The 21,540-nt window shown below is 41.8% G+C and overlaps 1 protein-coding gene across 1 annotated transcript in view; it reads left to right on the plus strand.

Moving 5' to 3' along the window:
* FOCAD (focadhesin) overlaps positions 1 to 21,540 on the plus strand; it is a 253,346-nt gene that overhangs the window by 26,108 nt on the left and 205,698 nt on the right. The window contains exons 3-5 of the mRNA XM_083184719.1: positions 15,969 to 16,043; positions 17,271 to 17,425; positions 18,340 to 18,444. Coding sequence (XP_083040845.1) covers positions 15,969 to 16,043; positions 17,271 to 17,425; positions 18,340 to 18,444 — 335 coding nt within the window. The remainder of the gene's footprint in view (positions 1 to 15,968; positions 16,044 to 17,270; positions 17,426 to 18,339; positions 18,445 to 21,540) is intronic.

The following is a 21,540-nucleotide window of genomic DNA, read 5'->3' on the forward strand; positions in this document are numbered from 1 at the left end:
GTTACAGTAGGCCGCAGATAATGTTAGCCGGGGTGGCACAAAAAGTCTATCAGACGGGTATCAGATCCACCAGCAGGGGTAAAAAAGGATATTAAACAGGATAGATAGCAGGAGCTCCAGGAAGCTGCTGCCTTCCCCTAGGTCGTCCAAGCCACGCCAATATTTCTGGGATTTAATTCCTGAGTTTTCCAGTGAAGTTGACCCTTTTAAACCATGGGTCTTTAAACTGTGGCCCTCCAGATGTTGTGAAACTACAAATCCCAGCATGCCTTGCCACAGTTTTAACACTCCCTTATAGCAAAACTGTGGCAAGGCATGCTGGGATTTTTAGTTTCACAACATCTGGAGGACTGCAGTTTGAAGACCCATGCTTTAAACCATTAAAAACACTATTTAAAAGGGGAATAGGCTTTAAGCCCTATGTGTGGGAACCTTTCCCCTGTCCCATTTCTTGAACAGTTACTTATAAAGTGGGCTATAGCTGGGGCAACGCTGGTGCAAGCTTGGTGTAAAAATGCACAAAACAGTGGGGAAAGGTGCGAGCCCCATTTTCTTAAAGATCTGCTCATGCTCAGTTTGAAATCACTGTGAACTATGGCCGGTGCCATATTTACAGCCATCTGTGCATGCACAGTAGACTGGCACAGTGCTGGAGTCTACAAAGGACATGGGGAGAGATGGGGACGCTCGCATGGAGACTGGGCATGGACTCCATGCACTGTTAAATCACCCTTGATCACCCACTCAATAAGACTTTAATCCTACCTCCTAGCCTTAAAATGTGCCCTTTAACCCATGTTTACATTCAGGCTACCTCGGTAGCCTTTGCTTCCCACATCTCTGTTCTTTCTTTGGGGGTCGATTTAATTACCCGCAAAGAGTACGAGTTGTCCTTGCATCGGAATTTCCATATTCTACTTGCATATGCTAAATGCTATGACTTTTAAGATGAAGCTGGCATTTGTAACTCTCTAAACCTGCCTTTTTTCTACTGGAATACCCGAGAATTGAAAATATTTCATTGTTTTAGGAGATAGAAAAGCTTCAGTTTTAGCAAATATTCCAAAACACATACGATGTTATTAATGTTTTTTTTTTTTCCAGTAACAACATACTGTTCTTAATGACCTATTACAGAGTTACCAGTTGTTATAAAATATATAAATATGTGTTACTGTGACCTGCCGTAAGGCAGCATGAAATCAAGACTTCATTTTTGGGCAGCAGAATCATGGTATGAAATGATCCAGTGTCGGGTGCGAGAGAAGCCATTCTGTCTGGGAGAATGAGAATGTTGCTCAGGAATTTGCCCTGTGAATAGTGTGGGGGATAACAGTGCTGCAACTCCAGCTGTGGATTGAATGTTCATGCTCATCAAAATGGAGATGCCATTCATCTAGCACTGCAATGGTGGGGGTTTTTTGGCAGTACTACTGGGACCCTATTTGCCCTGTCATTTGCCAAGTCAAATTTTATGCATTTCAATATACAGTATGTGTACTAAAAGCACCATGGAATGTGCATTTATTCTATGAATACTAAATATGTTTCAGTTGTATGTCTGAATAGACATTCTCGGTTTTGGATATGCCATAGGATGCATATCCTATGTGCAACCTATGGCATATAATAATAGCCCTAGTGTATAATATACACATTGACAATCATGTAAATTCAATGGGTTAAATGCCATGGCAAGTTTTGTGATGGGCCGTTTTCATTAGACGCTGGACTCGGAGCCAGGAGCGGACAGGGGAGCCGGGACCACAGACAAATCCTCTGCGGGTCCCTGGCTCCGACCACAGGTGAGCTCCCGGCAGGTGGCAAGACAGGGGGGGGGGTTTGTTTAACTGGGAGGGGCGCTGCCAAAATTTCGGCGGGGGGCCCATAATTTTTAGTTAACGCCACTGTTACCATCTTTATAAGCTGATAAAGTAGAGATAGATAAACTACCAGCTCTGTAAGTTTTCAAACCAGACTGTAACATGGCAGTTAGGAGCTGTTTGGCTTGAGGTTTATCACTCTCAATTTTTTCCCTTTTTGAAGCTTGGTACATCTCGCCCTAAAAGTAAAATGTTGCAGTACTGCCCAGGCAGTGAAATATCTGTTTTAGTGGGGAAGATATCAAGTAGAAATAAAGGTTACCTGAGGAAAGGTGAAGGGTGAAATTAGATAGGGAAGACCCTTTAGAGCAGTGTTTTTCAACCACTGTGCCGTGGCACACTAGTGTGCCAAGTGTGTCCCCAGATCTAGAGATGCCCAAATCAGTTTACAGCCACCCCCAGTTCAACTGTTGTTACTGGTCTCTTCTTTGTAAAGGGCCAATGTATTTTACTTTTGTTACCTGTGGGGACCAGTGTGATTTGTTTTTTTATATGGGGCCCAATAGGTTTGTTTTTTTTCCTGTGGGGGCCAATGTGTTTTGCCCTGTGGAGATCTCTGGTGTGCATTGGCAATATTAAAATCTTATTTAGTGGGCCGCAAGGTAAAAACGTTGAAAATCACTGCTTTAGAGAGATCCATAGGACCAAATGTTTATTATATTTTTGGTGCTTGTGTAATAGCATGGCGCCCGTTACGTAGTTAGCATAGCGTCCCTGTCAGAATCAGCATAGTGTTCGCGCGGCCAGAGTAGTTAGCATAGTCAGTCAGAAGTAGTGTAGTGTTCCTGCGGCCGCTTAGCTTAGTTAACGTAGTCATAGTCCCTGTCAGAAGTAGTGTAGTGTTTCCGCTGTCCAGCCTAGTCCGAGTTCCTGTCAGATTAATGCTGTCATTACTGTCTCAGATGCATGATATGGCATGTGTTCCTGAAACACCCCCACTATCCACGCCAGCCCGAAGCGTGGCAAGCGGACGCGTTACGCGTCCCCCCGTGGAGATGATTTTATAAAGTGTGGCGAGCCCCGCAAGGGAACGCAAATTACTTTACATGTATTCTGCATGACCCCACGGGGCTCGCTGCTCTCGCCACGCTTCGGGCACTTTATAAAATCAACTCCACAATGATAATACTAAGTGTAGTATTAACATTTTATAAATAAATTACACAATAAGTGCAATATTATAAATTATGCTGTACATTTGCAGTATAAATGCATAACAAATTTTACAGCACAATTCTTTTTTTAAGATAAATAATATACTAAATGCTGTTTAAAGGTGTGATACTTTTGTAACACCCCGTATGTATAGTTAGCATATTGAGAGGTGTGGGTTGCTCACCTGTTCTGGTCTTTCACAATTATTTCGGTACTTATATGTTAGTTGGGCGCCCACTAAGATATTTGCTTAGTTTTATGTGTCCCCTCGCGGGGCTTGCTACTCTCGCCACGCTTCTGGCTCGGTGGCTCGCCACACTATATAAAATCGACTCCATGCCGACATGGATAGTGGGGGTATGAACGTAGAGAGTCCAGTGGTCCCCAAAAGTATATGACAGATAATTGAAAAAAAAATTAAGTCTTTTTTTTATTTTATTACGCTGGAACTATCAGTAAAGTATGACTTTATCGAAGATACACTTTAAGAAAATGACTGTACTTGAAAGTAATCGGTCTTTCTCTTACAATATGCTACATAACAAATTACTAATGTTGCTAACAAAATGACATTACTATAGTAAGGATACAACTGAAATTGAGAAACCTTTTGCTAAGAACAGAAAATAAGCAACATCTTGCAAAAACAATAACTGAAAATATGTACAATAACTAACACATGTAAGTATAGTTCATCAAATGTATACACTACTACAGTATGCCCCAGAATCTAGGCCTGTGAATTTTCACTGGCCAGTCTTAAACGATGAACAGATCACTCCTTTAAATACTGTTGCAGTTGCTGAATTAATATATGGCTAAAATTCATTGGCTAAAGGTGCCCATACACGGTGCGATGATCGCACCCGTTATGGTCTGGATTGCATTGCAACGCATGCATTTTGCATGCAAATTGCATGCGATATGATGCGATCCGCGGGCAGTACAAAAAGTATGTGCAGCATCACATCGCATTGCATGGTACTATTGCACCATGTATGGGCACCTTTAGAGATGTTACTATTCTCCCTTGTTTGGTGCTGGGGTTTACTCCCTTGTGGAGAGAATTCATTAAAATCCTGGTTAAGGCTAGAATACTCAGCAATATTGCAATGTACTGTCCAATTATATTTTTCTCCAACTTGCGTTGTTTTAGTCTGTTAATTCTACTTTTCATTTATAATTAGCTGTAATTGTGCAGAGACTATCACTGAAGTGGTATCTTTTTTTTCAATAGAGTAATTTTATTATTTTAAAGAAAGGCATTTACATTTCAAAAAGGAATAATAAACAAAAACATCAAGAATAGTTATCTTATGGATAATTCAATGTTATCATAACAATGAACAATGTTACTGTAAAAAAAAAAAAAAAAAAAAAATATATATATATATATATATATATATATATATATATATATATATATATATATATATATATATATATATATATATATATATATATATATATATATATATATATATATATATATATATATATACACCCAACACAAAAAAAAAAATATATATATATAATAATAATAATAATAATAATAATGTATTAAATACATAAATAAATATAATATACTAGGTGATTCATCGCGCCCTACGGGCGCTCTTCACACCGTCGTAAGGGGCTGCGCCCCCTTAATTTGTGAATGTTTGTATATGAGAAATATGGTTAGAATTGTATGAAAGATGCTCTGTATTGCAACTTAGGTGTCCGCGAATCGCGGGAGGGGGGGTCGCGGAGGGTGCCGCGAATTGCAGGAGGGGGGGTCGCGGGGGGTGCCGCAAATTGCAGGAGGGGGGGTTGTGGGGGGGGTGGATGCTGCGAATCGCGGGAGGGGAGGGATTGCAGATAATCGCGGGAGGGGGGTCGCGGGGTGGGTTGTCGCAAATCGCGGGAGGGGGGTTACGGGGGCGGGGGTTGCGGCGAATCATGGTAGGGGGGGTCGCGGGGGGTGTGCCGTGAATCACGGGAGGGGGGGTCACGGGGTGGGGTGCCGAGAATCGCGGGGGGGGGGGTGTGTGCCGTGAATCGCGGGAGTGGGGGTTGCGGGGGGGGGGGGTGGGGGTGTGACGCGAATCGCCACAAGAAAAAATTAACACAGAAAGGTCAACACATGTAAATGTTGACATAAGTGTGGCACTTCATTGGTGTCCATGTCGACACATGAGAATGAATATGTAAACATTCAAAAAATGAAAAAAAAACCTTCAAAAACTCATGTCAACCTTTTTCATTGTCGACCATAGCCATGTCAGTGTTTTCCATGTGCAATTTAATTCTGGAGCTGCTGCGAATCGCGGGGGGGGGGTGCCGCGAATTGCGGGAGGGGGGGTCGCGGGGGTGGGTGCCGCGAATCGCGTGAGGGGGGTTACAGGGCGGGGGTTGCGGCGAATCATGGGAGGGGGGGTCACGGGGTGGGGTGCCGAGAATCACGGGGGAGGTGTGTGTGTGTGTGTGTGCCGTGAATCGCGGGAGTGGGGGTTGTGGGGGGGTGGGGGGGGTGTGACGCAAATCGCCACAAGAAAAAATCAACACAGAAAGGTCAACACATGTAAATGTTGACATAAGTGTGGCACTTCATTGGTGTCCATGTCGACACATGAGAATGAATATGAAAATATTAAAAAAATGAAAAAAAAAAAACTTCAAAAACTCATGTCAACCTTTTTCATTGTCGACCATAGCCATGTCAGTGTTTTCCATGTGCAATTTAATTCTGGAGCTGCCGCGAATCACGGGGGGTGCCGCGAATTGCGGGAGGGGGGGGTCGCGGGGTTGGGTGCCGCGAATCGCGGGAGGGCGGGGTTCACAGGGGTTCCGGTGGGGGGTTGCCGCGAATTGCGGGAGGTGGGGGGTCACGGGGGTGCCGCGAATCGCGCGGGGGGGGGGGGGGTTGCGGGGGGGTGTGACGCGAATCGCCACAAGAAAAAAAATCAACACAGAAAGGTCAACACATGTAAATGTTGACATAAGTGTGCCACTTCATTGGTGTCCATGTTGACACATGACAATGAATATGAAAACATTCAAAAAATGAAATAAATCTTCAAAAACTCATGTCAACCTTTTTCATTGTCGACCATAGCCGTGCCAGTGTTTTGCATGTGCCATTTAATCCTGGGGCTGCTGCGAATTGCGGGGGGGGTCGCAGGGGGGGTGCCACCAATCGTGCAAGGGGGGGTCGCTGGGGGGTTCTTTTTGCCGCGAATCGCGGGAGGGAGGTCGCGGGGGGGGTGTTTTTTCCGTGAAACGGGGGGGGGGGGCACGGGGGAGGGTTTGCCGCGATTTGCGGGAGGGGGGGGTCGCGGGGTGGTGGTTATGCCGCGAATTGCGGGAGGGGTCGTGGGGGGGTTCTTTTTGCAGCGAATCGCGGGAGGGGGGGTCGCGGGGGTGTTTTTGCTGCGAATCGCGGTAGGGGGGGTCGCGGGGGAGCGGGTGTTTTTGCCGCGAATCGCGGGAGGGGGGGAGGTTTTGCCGCAAATCGCGGGAGGGGGGCGCTCACCTGGTGGCTGTGGAGTAGCAGTGCTGGGCAACATGGGAAGGCAGTGGGTGTCTGGCACTGTCTGTGGGCTCACTGGGCTGGTTCTCTGTCACATACCTCCCAACATGACCCTCTCCAGGAGGGACACAATGCTCTGTTTCTAGACTTCCCCTTAATGTATGATTGCCATCACCTGTTTTAAACAGGTTAATTTCTCAGAAAGGTGTTCAGCACAGATGAAGGCAATCACACATTAAGAGGAAAGTCCAGGAACAGAGCGTTATAGACACAGACACCCACTTTGAGTGACAGATGTAGCCAAATATATAGGAGATACTGTCCCATCCAACCCTGTTCCTTAAAATGAGAAATATCATCAAGAAAGAATATTTTCCTAGTGAAGTCATATCGTTTTGTAACGACTATTTGGCATCAGTGGCTGCAAATTTAAATAGACAGTTGGACATTAGAGCCATTCAGAATGTATCGGCATAAATTGAGTTAATCCATCGATGCCATACTTTATCATATTTAGACAATTTGCCCCTTAACATATATATATATTTTTCATGCTGTAAAGTAGAATTGACCAACATCTTCCATTCTTTAAATAATGGACCTGACTGTGCCATCCAAGCGCGAGCTATACAAACCTTTGCTAGGGCAGTCAGGTTAATGACATATATAGTATCATCCCTATAAAGTAATTCAGCATCCCCTGCACCTAACAAACATACCCTGGGGGTAAGATACTCCGACGGGATTCCTGTGACTATCAAAGCAGTCTTAATTTGTTTCCAAAATTTCTTAACTACAGGGCATACCCATATAAGGTGCCAAAAGCCACAATCCGCCCCTCTACATTTCGGACATTCAGCTGAATCTCTACCACCAAATTTGACCAAGCATTTTGGAGTCAAATATGTTTTATATAATATAAATAATTGAATCTGTTGAGTCCTAATTGAAGAAGTGGCAAGGGATGGAAATTCCCTAGCAGCATCCCATTCATATCATTAAGGATACCCAGATCTGTCTCCCATCTTTGACGTTGAACCTGCATGGTATCTGTATGATATTCAGATATTAGGAAGGAATAGGCCACAGAAATACTCCTTTTCTCTCTCAAATTTAAAAGAAACTTTTTCAAAGGCGATGTAGCAATATTAGGGGGAGAATCTTCAAATTGAGCTTGTAGGGCATTTCTCAGTTGTAGATAATGACAAAAAAGTGTACTTGATAAATTAAATTCCGCCTGTAGTTGTTGGAATGTTTTCAAAATACCAGAATTATATAATTGACCTAATGTCTCAATTCCCCAAGGAGTCCAGACCTTGACACCAGAAATTTTCCTTAATTTTGGTAACCGACGGGAGTGCCAGAGAGGAGTGTCAGGGTCATAATCATAATATTTAAACAAGACTTGAATGTCTCGCCAAATTTTAAGGGCCTGTGTAAGAATAGGGGATCCTCTAATAAAGGTTTCACTACTCAAGAGTAATTGAAGCGGGGTTCTACCAGAAGCAGTATGCTGTATAAATGCCAAAGATAAAGGATCAGGTGATTCATCCTGTAACCATTGTCGAATAAGTGTCATTTGCGAAGCGAAGTAATACAATTTAAAGTGTGGTAAAGCTAGCCCCCCCTCTACTTTTGTTCTAGTTAGATTATCAAGCCTAATTCTTGGACGTTTATTTGCCCAAATTAAAGAGGAGATCAAGCCATTCAGTTTACGGAAAAAACTAGTAGGAATATACATTGGAGAATGCTGGACCACATATACAATTTTTGGTTGTACAACCATTTTAATTAAATTCACTCTGCCTGTTACTGTTAGAGGCAGTTTACCCCAAGTTTTTGTTTTGTCTTGAATATATGAAAGAATCGGTAGAAGATTCAATGAAAGATAGTCTTTGTAATTATTTGTTATATTAATTCCTAAATATTTAAACCGATCAGTCCAGCATAACGGTAATGACATTTTTGGCTCAGCTGGAGGACTACCTCTCAAAGGCATAATGAAGGATTTATTCCAATTAATTTCTAGTCCCGAAAATCTACCATAACTTTCCATAACCTTCAAAACCATGGGCATAGCGGATTCATAATCCTGTAAGAAGAGTAAGAGATCATCAGCATATAATGCAATTGTATCCATCCTTTTACCAATCCGCAACCCCACAATATCTGGATGGGCTCTAAGTATACAAGCTAGAGGCTCAATTGCCAGAGCAAAAAGGGATGGGGAAAGTGGACACCCTTGTCTAGTTCCTCTCTCGAGAGAGAAGGATGAGGATACAAAACCATTAACGGACAACCTTGCCGTAGGGGAAAAATATAATAGTTGTATCCATCTTAGATAATTAGGTCCAAAACCCATCGATCTCATGACCTCCCACAGATACATCCACTCAACAGAATCGAAAGCCTTTCTAGCATCAAGTGAAACAATAACTGAATGTTTTTCACTTTCATGCAAAGCCTGAAGATGCATATATAATTTCCTTAGATTTATACTAGTCGATCTACCTGGCATAAAGCCAGATTGATCTTGATGTACAATAGAAGAAATTACTGCATTCAATCGTATAGCCAGCACCTTGGCCAGAATTTTTGCATCAGTTGGGATAAGGGATATTGGCCTATAAGAATCTGGGAATACAGGATCCTTTCCAGGTTTGGGAATTACAATGATAATCGCCTCTGACATTGAGTCAGGAAAAATATCATTAGCAAAAATACCATTGAATAATTTTAACAATCGTGGTGCATGTATTTCCAAATTACTCTTATATAATTCAATGGGGATGCCATCTGATCCAGGAGCCTTACCCCCAGGAAAAGATCCAATGGGCGCCTCAACTTCATCCACAGTAAATACAGCATCTAAACTTTCTCTAGCCTCATTTGATAGGACAGCAAGGTCTATCCCATTTAAATATAACTTCAGTTCCTCCTTCGTATAGTTAATACGTGACTGATAAATATCTTTATAGAAAGATAAAAATATATTCACTATATCTGGTGTATTAGTGGCCACTGAACCTGATTTATCCATCAAGCGGGCTATTGTTGATGCAGGGCGGTCAGAGTGTACTAAATGTGCTAAATAGCTGCCCGTTCTGTCAGCATTTTGATAACTTCTATGTGAACTAAATACCATGCTTCGTAAGTTACAATCTTCCAAGTGTTTTAACCACGCGGCCTGTGCAGTTTCCCATAAAAGTTTGGAATCAGCCAAACCATCGTTTATATATTGAGCCTCTAGTCTACAGCTCTCTGTTTCGAGCTCAGTTCCCTTTGACCTGTATGCTAACTTAAGGGCAGCTATACGTTGAATAAGAGTACCCCTTAAATATGCCTTATAGCAATCCCAAACTGTTGCCTGAGAAGCAGAATCTTCATTATCTACAAAGTATCCATCCCATAATTTTTCAAGATCAGCAAGTGACCCTATTTGTGAAAGCCAAAAAGGATGAAGCTTCCAGTATGACTGACCTCTTTGACACTCCACGTCCACCACCAAAGACAAGGGGCAATGATCGGACACTCCTCTGGCCTCATATTTTACTGCAACAACATTGGGTAGAAGTGCAGGTGACACTAGGGCTAGATCAATACGCGAAAAGGACTGGTAAGATGTAGAGAAACAAGAGTATTGGTGAACATTAGGATGTTTGTATCTCCACACATCAACCCATCCCAGATCATCTACATATTTGGCAAAGGGAGGCTTACTGCAGTTTGAGCCTATACCAGTATTTTTCCTCCATTTATCTATATTTGGGTCTAGTAAATTATTAAAATCGCCCATGCATATTACTGGGGTACTCGGATTTTGTGCAGTAAATGCTGCTGCCTTTTTAAGGACATCATAGGAGAACGGAGGCGGTATATAAATGGCTAAAATAAAAAAGGGCTGAGAACAAATTTTACAATCAATAAAGACATATCTACCGAATTCGTCAGTTTTTACGGAGTTCAGGAGAAATTCTACAGATCTTTTGACCAGTACTGATACCCCTCTAGAATACGAAGTATGTGAAGCGTGATATGCCCAACCCACCCAGGACTTACGCAATGCTAACAATTTGTTCCCCTCTAAGTGTGTCTCAGTAAGACACACCACGTCGGAGCCATACTGTTTTATCAATTTAAAAATAAGGGATCTTTTTATCTTATTATTTGCACCTCTGACATTCCATGTTAAAAAATTAATGCGAGTCATTGATGCGAGAAAACACCACTGTGAAGCCACTCATCGTTCAAGGCATTAGGACTGGTAGGACTATCATGTAAACTAGCTAAATGATTCATGTTTAAAAAATAATATCCCAAAATAATAAAACCCATACCCCCCACCCCGTATACCATCCCCAACCTTGGCATACCTATATCCCGAACAGTCAACCTTATTGGATAAACTAATTCAAATTTAACCCGTTGGTGACAGCAAGAGGTGCCAGGATGCGTTTATACACCCAATTAACACCTCAATCTCCCACCACAGAGCCAAAGAGAGCAATGAATAATTAAAGCCACCAAAAACAAGGGGAACTCCCCGGTCACCCAAAAAATAATTAATATTAAACCTACAAGTATGCTTATTTTCTGAAAACTTCTTAAAGTAATGTAAAGGACCTCTTAGAGAAGTCAAACACAGTATATCATTTTAAATTAGCAATATTTCTTATCACTTATAATAACAATATTTTGAATGCAGAGTATTTAAGCAAATTATGTAGAACTGAATTCCAGAATACAGATTATATTTATAATCCTCTCAAGCGAAACATATATTATATTAGTTAAACTAGTTTTATAAAGAGCTTTTGAGAACAGACTAATGAGCTGCTTGTTCAATCAATCAGGGTCAATTTCTCTATCTCCAGGAATGTAGCAGTCTAACCAAGCAGCCGCCTCTTTTGGAGTGTTAAAGAACTTTGTCTCACCCGCGGCCACAATTCGGAGCCGAGACGGAAAGATCATGGCATATGCTAAATTTAGCTCCCTAAGGCGACGTTTTATAGGAATAAATTGTGCTCTGTCCTTCTGCACATCAGCTGCAAAATCAGGAAAAGCAGAGATCCGCACACCGTTCTTAATCAAGGGGCCCTTTGTGCGTGCCAAACGCAGGACAGCATCCCTGTCCTTATAATGTAGAAATTTTGCAATGAAAGTACGAGGCGGTGCTCCTGGTGGAAGTGGACGGGTCGGGATACGATGAGCCCTTTCAACTGCAAATTGTGATGTGAAGGAATCTTTCCCAAATAAATCAATGAGCCAAGCCTCAAGAAATGACTCTGGAGAAGATCCCTCTTCCCTCTCTGGTAAACCAATGAAACGAATATTATTTCGCCTTAGGCGTCCCTCCATATCCAGGAGTTTACCCTGCACTGTAGCCATTTGCTGATTTAGACTGTTGACCTTGCTCTTTATTGGGTTGTAAGAATCCTCCACATTTGAAACACGAACCTCTACCTCTCCCACTCTCTCTCTTATACGTTGTATATCTTGGCGTATCAGAGATATATCACATTGTACCTTCTCAATCTTGTCTGAAAGCCTTTTCTCACTACCAGCTAGGGCCTCCATGATCTGTTGTAAATTAATCGGTGCTGAAGGAATACCAGAATCCAGACCTATAAGTGGTATCTTAGTGGATCTTGCCTGACAATGGCACGTTGTCTGTGTAATCCGTATTAAAGTTCTGGAGGCATCTGAGAATTTCTGCACTATAATAATATATTTTGCTAAAGTCCGCTTTCTTTACCACGGACTTTTGTCTCTGAGACAGTATATTGGGTCACTGTCACCTTCCCCTGGTGCTCTCTAATACAATTTCTCCCAGTACCTTCCTACTGCTGGGCCTCCAATAGAAAGTTCAGTCTTATCCTGGGCACAATTACCCAGCCTCCTGACATCTCCTCTACACCTCTCACGGAGGAGTCCTAGTCACCATCATGCAGTAATGCTGGCACACAGCCATTTTGTCAGTCAGCACCTCAGCAGTGCAGCTCCTTTTTTCTCACTACTCATTGACCGACTGTCACACACTGCCACTGGTCCTCTGACATGCTCCTGACCTTCTGTGCAGCTGCAAAGACTGCTGGGAAAGATCAGCCTTGTAATCAAATGTGTTGTACCGCACTTCACAGAGTCACAAGTAATACATCACTTAGCAGGGTATTACTCTTTTACTGTATAAACTGAGAACTATCAAATGTTACATATTAGATTTTTTTTTTTTTTGCCTAAAGGTGCCCACACACTAGAAAGATCTGCGCATAAATTGGCCTTGAAATCTTTTGTCCATCCTGGATAAAAGATTTCAGCCAAGCGCACATCTTCACCAAATATTTCTCTTAAGATCCCATGTCAGTTCCTATGGATCTTTTGCTAAATCTTCTGATCTTTCATGCAGCCTGTGAGGTCAGAAGATTTAGCAAAAGATCCGCGGGAGCCCACATCCAATCGATATCGGCCGATTTGCAGCCGATTATTTGTAAAAATCAGCCGATCAACTGAGGTTTCTCCTAATATGAGCCCACGGTGAGGGGAAATCACAAATATCAGGTGATAATCATGTTGTTCTATAGCGTGCCTGTCAGCCACATGTGTAGCTAGCCAGCTATTAAGGCTGAGTGCTATGTAGCATATGTAGTATAGGTACCGAATCAATCATATACACAGTGGAACGCAGTTATCCCTGCTATCCTTATAATAGAACAGAGCTAATAGAACAGAGCGCTGGATGAATCAACAACAGAGTAACAATCTAACAGTGTATCGGTTCACTGCTCTCCTCGTTGATTCATCCAGCGCTCTGCTCTTGCAGCTCTAATAAGGATAGCAGGGATCACTGCGTTCCACTGTGCATATGATTGATTTGGTACCTATACTTTGTATGCCGCATAGTACTCGCTCCACTAGCCCCCAAACTTTCAAGCGTTCCCTGAAAACTCACCTCTTCAGGCAAGCCTACCATATTTAAGTATGCATAACAATCTGAGGCACTTATGCATTATATAGCTTCCCTTCGGGACTTGCAAATTGGTGGGACTGCTATGCTATTACTGGTGCCTGTCCTTGTGTTTCCCTCCTATGTCCCTATAGATTGTAAGCTTGCAGGTTACAATCTAACCTCCAAGTCTGTCTGTTTTTACCCAGTTTGTTTTATCACTATCTACAAATACAGTATAAAGCGCAACGGATTGTTCTGCACTATGTAAGAAATTGTAAATAAATAAATAATACTCAGCCTTAATAGCTGGCCGGCGACACACGTGGCTGACAGGCACGCTATATAAAAACACGATTATCACCTTATGTTTGTGGTTTCCCCTCACTGTGGGCCCATATTAGGAGAAACCTCACTCCCCACAGTACTTATTTTCTGATATAGCATTTAACAACTTATTACTGCTATTCACTGAATACGTGAGATAATTAACTTTTATTTTTATAAGGACATACTTATTGCATTTGTTTGTAATTGGGGGATATACCCATTTGCAATTTACCTGCTGCAACCATACAATAATACTTGCATGTAATTGTTCCTAATCAGTAAGGATACTGTTATTCAGGTGAGTTACATACTATATACCTGTCTGGGGAGTTATACTGTGCAATGGAGTTGCCTGTTAATACACAAAGTGTTATCACATGGTATGCTGTTCTGTGAGACGTCCTATATACTGAATTGCAGTATTTATATGATAGTATTGTGAATAACGTCAAAACATTACATATACTCACAAATAAAGACACAAATCTATGCTTTTAATTGCCGCCTCCGTAGGGCATTTATATATACAGTTGTCAAAATAAGTATATTTTGCATGTGGTAAACAATGTGAAAAACTTTCTGATATCAAAAATACTAGAATTTGAGCAGATAAATAACATCAAAAAAAGAAAATGTGGTTCTCCTCTCCCTCTATTATCCCCTTATATCAGTGCAGAACCTGTTTCACATACTTTATCAAATTATAAAAGGAAATCTACTAAATCTGAGGCTCCACACCCCTCCCTCCGACCTATAACTTTTAAAGGACAGCTATAAATTGGCATGGAGGAGATACTGTACTTGGGTGCCTTTCTTACAAGCCATTTCCGATGCGCATTCAAGTATCACGTATCATAGTCAGACTTGTATGCAAATCGGATGTGCCTTAAGATACTATCCACGATCCGATCTGACCGTGTGTACACACCATTAGTAAATTCCCCCCTCTCCATTATATGTGAGATTGTTTCCAAGACCCTGGGGTGAAATGTAATAGGATGATAGATTCAGAAAGTGAGAGATTTGGTAAGAAATCTCCAGGGATTTTTTAAAGCGGCAATCATTTACACTGCAAATTCAAACTGGTTTTGCAGTGTAAATGATTGCTGCTTTAAAAAACCCTGGAGATTTCTTACCAAATCTGTCACTTTCTGAATCTCTCATCCTATTACATTTCACCCAGGTGTTTATAGCACAAATGCATGAATCAAATCAAATTGACATGATTATATAAAATAAACCTGAAGAAGTTAGTTGATTACATCTGTAATTTGTCTCTGAGCTCCAGAAAGAGTGAATCATGTCAGATGACTTATCAGCCCCCCCAATATGAGCTACCTCTGTGGAGATGACCTGGACAAACCGGAAGCTTAAGAGAGCTTTCATAGTACACAGCAAACATAGTAGAGGGGAAAGACATGCCTGCTGCAGCTGCAAGGTACGAACCAACTCAAGCTGCAGCATCTCTCCGCTTTCTGCAGCCCTCACTTAAGGAGAGGTTATCCTCACAGAGCGGCCCAGACATTCACCTAAAAACTCTCCCACAGTGGAGAGTGGGCTCATCACCATAACACTGATTTACAAAGCTCCTGCAGTCCATTGTTTTTCATTTATTCCACATACGGGATGTTGACTATATATTAATATTGGAACGCTATAACTTATATAACAGCTGGATACATAATATATTTTTGAATTTTTGATCCACCTTGTTTTAGAATTGTTTTTATATGCACATATTGATGTTCTATCCTTTAAATATGTTAAATACTTATTAAAATCATTTAAATTGTTTAGATACTTACTGTGATTAATAGTATGTTACACATTTTTAATAATTTATTGAGATTTTGTATCATTATTTATATATTTATTTATTTACTTACAGTTTCTGTGTAAGTCTTGTTACAACATATAATGAAGGGACAATATTTAATTACAATAATAGCAATAGTTTGTTGTGAAATATATTGGCTAAATTACATTTGATCAGCATTTTATGGATGCATAATTTTTCTTTCTGAAATTGGCTATCTGTGCAGTTCACAGCTGTGAACTACGGTACACTTACTTGACAAGGATCATAAAGAGAACATTGTTTTATGTTCTCAGTTCTGTGAGATAATGTTGGCTTTATCTCTTGCAGGCGGTTGCTCACCTATTAGCTTCTGTGCTGAAAGAAAATTCTTCCTCAGAGATCATCAAACAGTCTTCAACTCAGGTAGGACTTCTATACGCAGGCTGCAGGTCACGTCTCCTTTTTCAAAGGGAAGTGTTGCCAAAGGATATTAAGGTACTTGTGTAGTTTCACGGCGGTAGTTACGTAGTCAGCATAGCGTCCCTGTAAGAATCAGCGTAGTGTTCCCGCGTTCAGCATAGTCAGCGTCCCTGTCAATATCAGTGTAGTGTTCCCGCCCATTCGTGGCTAGCCGGAGCTTACGTAATTAGCGTAGTCAGTCAGGCGTCCCTGTCAGTATCAGCGTCGTGTTCCCGCCCGTTTACTGCTAGCCGGAGCTTACGTAGTTAGTGTAGTCAGTCAGCGTTACGCAGTTAGCGTAGTCAGTCAACGCTTATTACATTGTGTGGGAACCATTGACGGTACTTATGTTAGTTGGGCGCCCACTAAGCTATTTGCTTAATTTTACACGTCCCCTCGAGGGGCTCGCCACACTTCGGGCTCGGTGGCTCGCTGCACTCGCCACACTATATAAAAATTGACTCCACGTGGACATGGATAGTGGGGATATGAGCGTACTAACTATAGTGGGCGCCCAACTAACATATAAGTACCCCATTGACCATTTTAACCTGCTTGACATGACAGATGTGAATGTGTTCCTGAAACACCACCACTATCCACGCCAGCCCGAAGCGTGGCAAGGGGACGAGGTAGGCGTCCTCCCGACTTCTTCATACCCCCACTATCCACGTCGGCGTGGAGTTGATTTTATAAGTGTGGAGAGCGCAATGAGGGGACGCGGAATACACGTCAAGTAATCCGCGTCCCCTCGCGGGGCTCGCTGCCCTCGCAGTGCTCGCTTCAGGCTCCGTGGTTCGCCACACTTTTTATCAACTTTAATCAACTTCACGATATGTGGATAGTGGGGGTATGAACAAGTCAGGAGGACTTTATTGTGCATGAGACGCACTTGCGCATTGCACCCCCCTAACCCTGTCCGTCTCCCTGAAGCGGATACAGACAGGGTTGTCGTACCCTGCTGCAATAATTACTGAGACTCACAAGTATCTGAGACGCTCCTCCCGAATAGAAACAGTACCAACTGTAGTGGATGGTGAGCTCTAGATGAAGACTATTATGTATGTGACAATTTTAGATCTTAGGTCCATTAGAGGAATATTTTTAATACTGTACATTCTTACCTAAATATTTACACTCGGGAAATAATAAAATAAAGTACATTTTAAAGTTTACTGTACTTGCTTCTAGACTCCTGCCCTAAATATCCTTTGGGAAAAGTGCTGCTGTGACAATGTGGTTGTGAGGACGGCCTGTTGTGAAGCCCTGGTGACGTTGGTGGAACAGAAACATGCAGATCTCACCTATGTTCTCAATGGGATTTTAAATCTCATCCCCTCTGCACGGTAAATTTTTATGGAAAATCCACTTTATCAAGAAATATTTGAAACAGTTTTTGTGTGTGTGTCTGTGTGTAATCCTATATAATAAAAGGCTAACGCTGCTTACCCTTCTATGTGGGGAATTCCAGTGCTTTGCACACCAGTGGCCACTAGATGAAACCTGATGGATAAATTCAATTGTAGCTCTGTTAGGCCTCGCCCTTTCCGATGCAGCGTCCCATCATTTGCGATGTCGGCTGGATACACATCATTAGCGTGTATCCTGCTTATGTTTTTTCCTGAAACATTACAGCTATATTACCTAAACAGATCATTATCATTATTATTTAATAATGATATAATGAAAGTTATATTTCATAAACTGAAAACATTTATATAATTGTACGAGGATCTGAGACTGGGAACTCTGGTAGATTATCCTTGTTTATTTTGCCCACCTACTATAATTGGATAATTTGGATGATGGATATTAAATTATTTTTGTGTAGTGTCACTGCTAGAGATATAGGGCGCTATAGCTATTAGCTCTGATGTTTGTTTTTTGGATGATAAAAATGGCTGGATATCACATTAAATAAGCTGTAAACATTAATGTGGTATCCTATTAGCGACCATTTTTATCGTCATAAAATGGACTTGCAATTGGGTGGAAACACATGGGATCTGGGATAAGCCCCCAATGCAATATGTTTTCACCTCTCTGGCGGCTGCCTATCGTGTATTAGGCTTCATGGGTATCGGAGCTAAGGGATGCTAGGCGCCAGTATAAAATGATAGCCTCTGCCAAACCTTTTATCAGCAGTAATGTACTGTTGCTATTAGATAGCGCCTATAATGTTGCATGGTCATCACACATAAACTTGTGACACTCAAAGCAGTTCAGTTTCTCTTTATATATTTGTTGTTTTTTTACTTAGGAATTTGCAGGGATTGGTGAAGTGTGTTTGGAGGTTGCTTCACATTGAAGCAAAAAATGCAGGAAAAGGTGAAGAGCGGACTTGCAAGAGCACTTATAAAATCTGGTAAGACTAGTATTTAATGTCAATTATAGATGGATTCAGTTAGCCTCAATATCTTACCACGCATAAGACATTTACTCACGGAGCTTTTCAATTGCAAACCCTTATTAAATCTGTAGCAAATCCTTCTTAACCCATGGATTCTGGGATCATTGCCTTTGTGGCAGCCATGGTAATGTAAGAAAGAACAAATCCAATGCGAATTTCTGTTTGAGCCTTAGTAGTCGATGAACAGATATCATCATTACGTGCAGGCCGATTGCCGCAGGCTGTAATTGAATAGATACGGGCACTGTACTGTATCTTGGATGCTTCCAACTTCAAGGATAATTGAATATGGCCCTGAATATTTTAGGAACAAAATATGTTCATGCTTATATTATTCCAGTATGATTTCTAGTAAAAGACCAATTCTGCTGTGTGAAACAGTGGCGTGACTTGGGGTCCGCAGCCCCAGCGATGGCGGGAGGGAGCAGGCTCCACCGGGGCGCAGGTTAACTTGTACACAGCATTGTACATTTGCCGCTTGGGATCCCGGAATACACAGCAGCGCTGCGCGCAAGCTGGAAGGGCAGCATGCATGGTGGAAGGGGGAGCGCTCTCTGGCTGTCTGTGTGAGGACGTAGTGACAGGTTCACTGAGTGTCCTCATACAGACAGCCAGACTCGCCAGAGAGCGCTCCCCCTTCCACCATGCCCGCTGCCCTTCCAGCTTGCGGGCAGCGCTGCTGTGTGCAGCGATACGGCGATTGTACAATGCTGTACAGGTTTTCCTCCTGCCTCGCCGCTCCTGGCCACAGCGATCAGATAGGCTGTCTGATCACTGTGGCCAGGAACAGCGTGGCAGGTGGAAAACTCGGTAAGGACCGGGCAGGACGCGGTAAGGAGGGGAGAGGGGGAGAGAGATCGCGCTCACCTCCGCTGGCTATTAGCCGGGAATGTGTGACATGTCCAGTGTGAAGTGTCCAGCTTCCCCTGATCCTCACTCCCCAGGCGGCGTTGCTTACTCCGCTCGATCCCCGGTGGCTGCTGGAATTTTAAAAAAAAATGAGGGGGGGTGGGGGGAGGGGGGCGCCAGAATTTATTTTGGCTGGGGGGAGCAAAATTGCTAGTTACGCCACTGGTGTGAAACCTTACCTTGCCATCATTCCTCTTCTGTAACTTGTTAGGAATTGTTTATTATACTTTAAGCTTTGTAAGACACTAACATCTAATACTAAAAATAAAGTGAGAAGCATGTGGTGTACAACATGTATCCCCATTGCAAGAATATTTGCCACTAACCCTGCCCATCACATATTCCCCACTACATCTAATGTTTTTTTATTATATATATATATATATATAGATATATAGATATATATAGATATGATTATATTACATTCATTGCAGCCTAATGTATAATATACTGTTTGCATTTGCCAATATTTTGAGAGGGAAAACATGTGATACGTATAAAAATTAACAATTGGCATATTTCAATACTGTATAATGAAGCTTAAATAAATATTGCTAACACCTTGCCAGATTGAATTGAAAACGACAGTCATTATAAATAGTGTTGATTCCTACAGCAATTTATTTTTCTTATTAACATCCTAGGGGGGTATTCACGTGGGTAATTGTGTTGCATGAGGCTATTCGTTCAGCCCCGATAAGCTGGCAAGAGCCATGGCTAATCTGAGATTTTGTTTCACCTGCCTCAGGCAAAGCAAATTACCCTAAACTTTCAGCTGAAAACTTTTTTTTTCTAGTGAAAACACAAAGGTTTCACTGAACCTGTACGTTTTCAGGTGAAAGTGGCTCTCTGTGGTATTTGAGCTTTTTTAAGCAGATTTATCTACAGTGAAAATATTTCTTTAAGTAAGCCTGTAACATGGTGTATGGTATGGCTCGTTATATTGCACATTCCATTTCATGAGTTCAGAGTGTCAGACTGTCACTGCCTCTACCCATTACAATAAAAAGACACAAAGAGTAAGTGCCCTTTTCACTGTGCTGCCCTTTATTGCCAGATGTGCACAATGAGGGCATGTATACCACAGAGTGAAATTACGTGACAATGGGGCAGATGTATTAAGCCTCAACAAGAGATAAATGCAAGTGTGATAAGGAGAGATAAACATCCAGCCAATCACCTGCCAACTGCCATGTTACAGGCTGTGTTTGAAAAAAGTCAGTAAGGAGCTGATTGGCTGGACGTTTATCTCTCCTTATCACACTTGAATTTATCTCTTGTTAAGGCATAATACATCTGCCCCAATGTATCTGCCAGCGTTACCTCTTGAAGGCCATTGTGTGTTTATCACATCCAGAAAAAGCAATCCATTCACTTTGACTTTTTTCTTCTAAATAATAAAGGTAAAATAATTTAATTTAATTTAGTGTGTTCTGCAGCCTTCTGAACACCAGCATAACAATACCCAAATATTTTTCCCAATTTACAGCACACAACTAGAAGGCTTTATATTATTTTCTCCAAAGTCACTAATCGAGTCTCACATCCTGTTTCCTTACTGTTTTATTTGAGAATTTCTTCCTTTTCCTGCATGGTTCAGTTCTATTTCTCCACATGAGGTGCTTTATCTGGTGGACACAGTAGCTGGCTCTATACCTGTGCTATGCAGTTATATGCTTGCCCTGTGTAGCCCCAGCAATGTGATTGCAGGATAATTTAGCCTGTTTGGAAAACACAGACCTTTTAGAGTGTTCTTTTAGCTGTTCTGCAATTGTTTGAGCCTTTTTAACTACTTCACAACACTGTGAATCACCAATAGTGTTTCTGTCTCCTCCAGGCTTTGGTATTTTTACATCATATCCATTTGTCAGCCAGTTCTAAAGCTTTACTGCTTTTTAGTTACAGTGGCTGAAGGGCATAATTAAAAGCAAGTAGGTGTTTCTGTAGATGATTCGGGCTGTCTTCAGCTGACTAATTAGCCTGTGTTTAGATGCGATTCTGGATTTTTTTCAATTATTGATTAATTTTAATATGTGGACCCAGTTATAGTTTACACCAGGGGTTCCCAATCTTTTTTAAATCACGGCACCCTAGGAGTATCAGAATTTTTTCACGGCACCCCTAGGCCAATAAAAAATAATT

The sequence above is a fragment of the Crinia signifera genome, chromosome 1 (genome assembly GCF_055691185.1).
Source record: "Crinia signifera chromosome 1, ASM5569118v1, whole genome shotgun sequence".
Classification (NCBI taxonomy): Eukaryota; Metazoa; Chordata; class Amphibia; order Anura; family Myobatrachidae; genus Crinia; species Crinia signifera.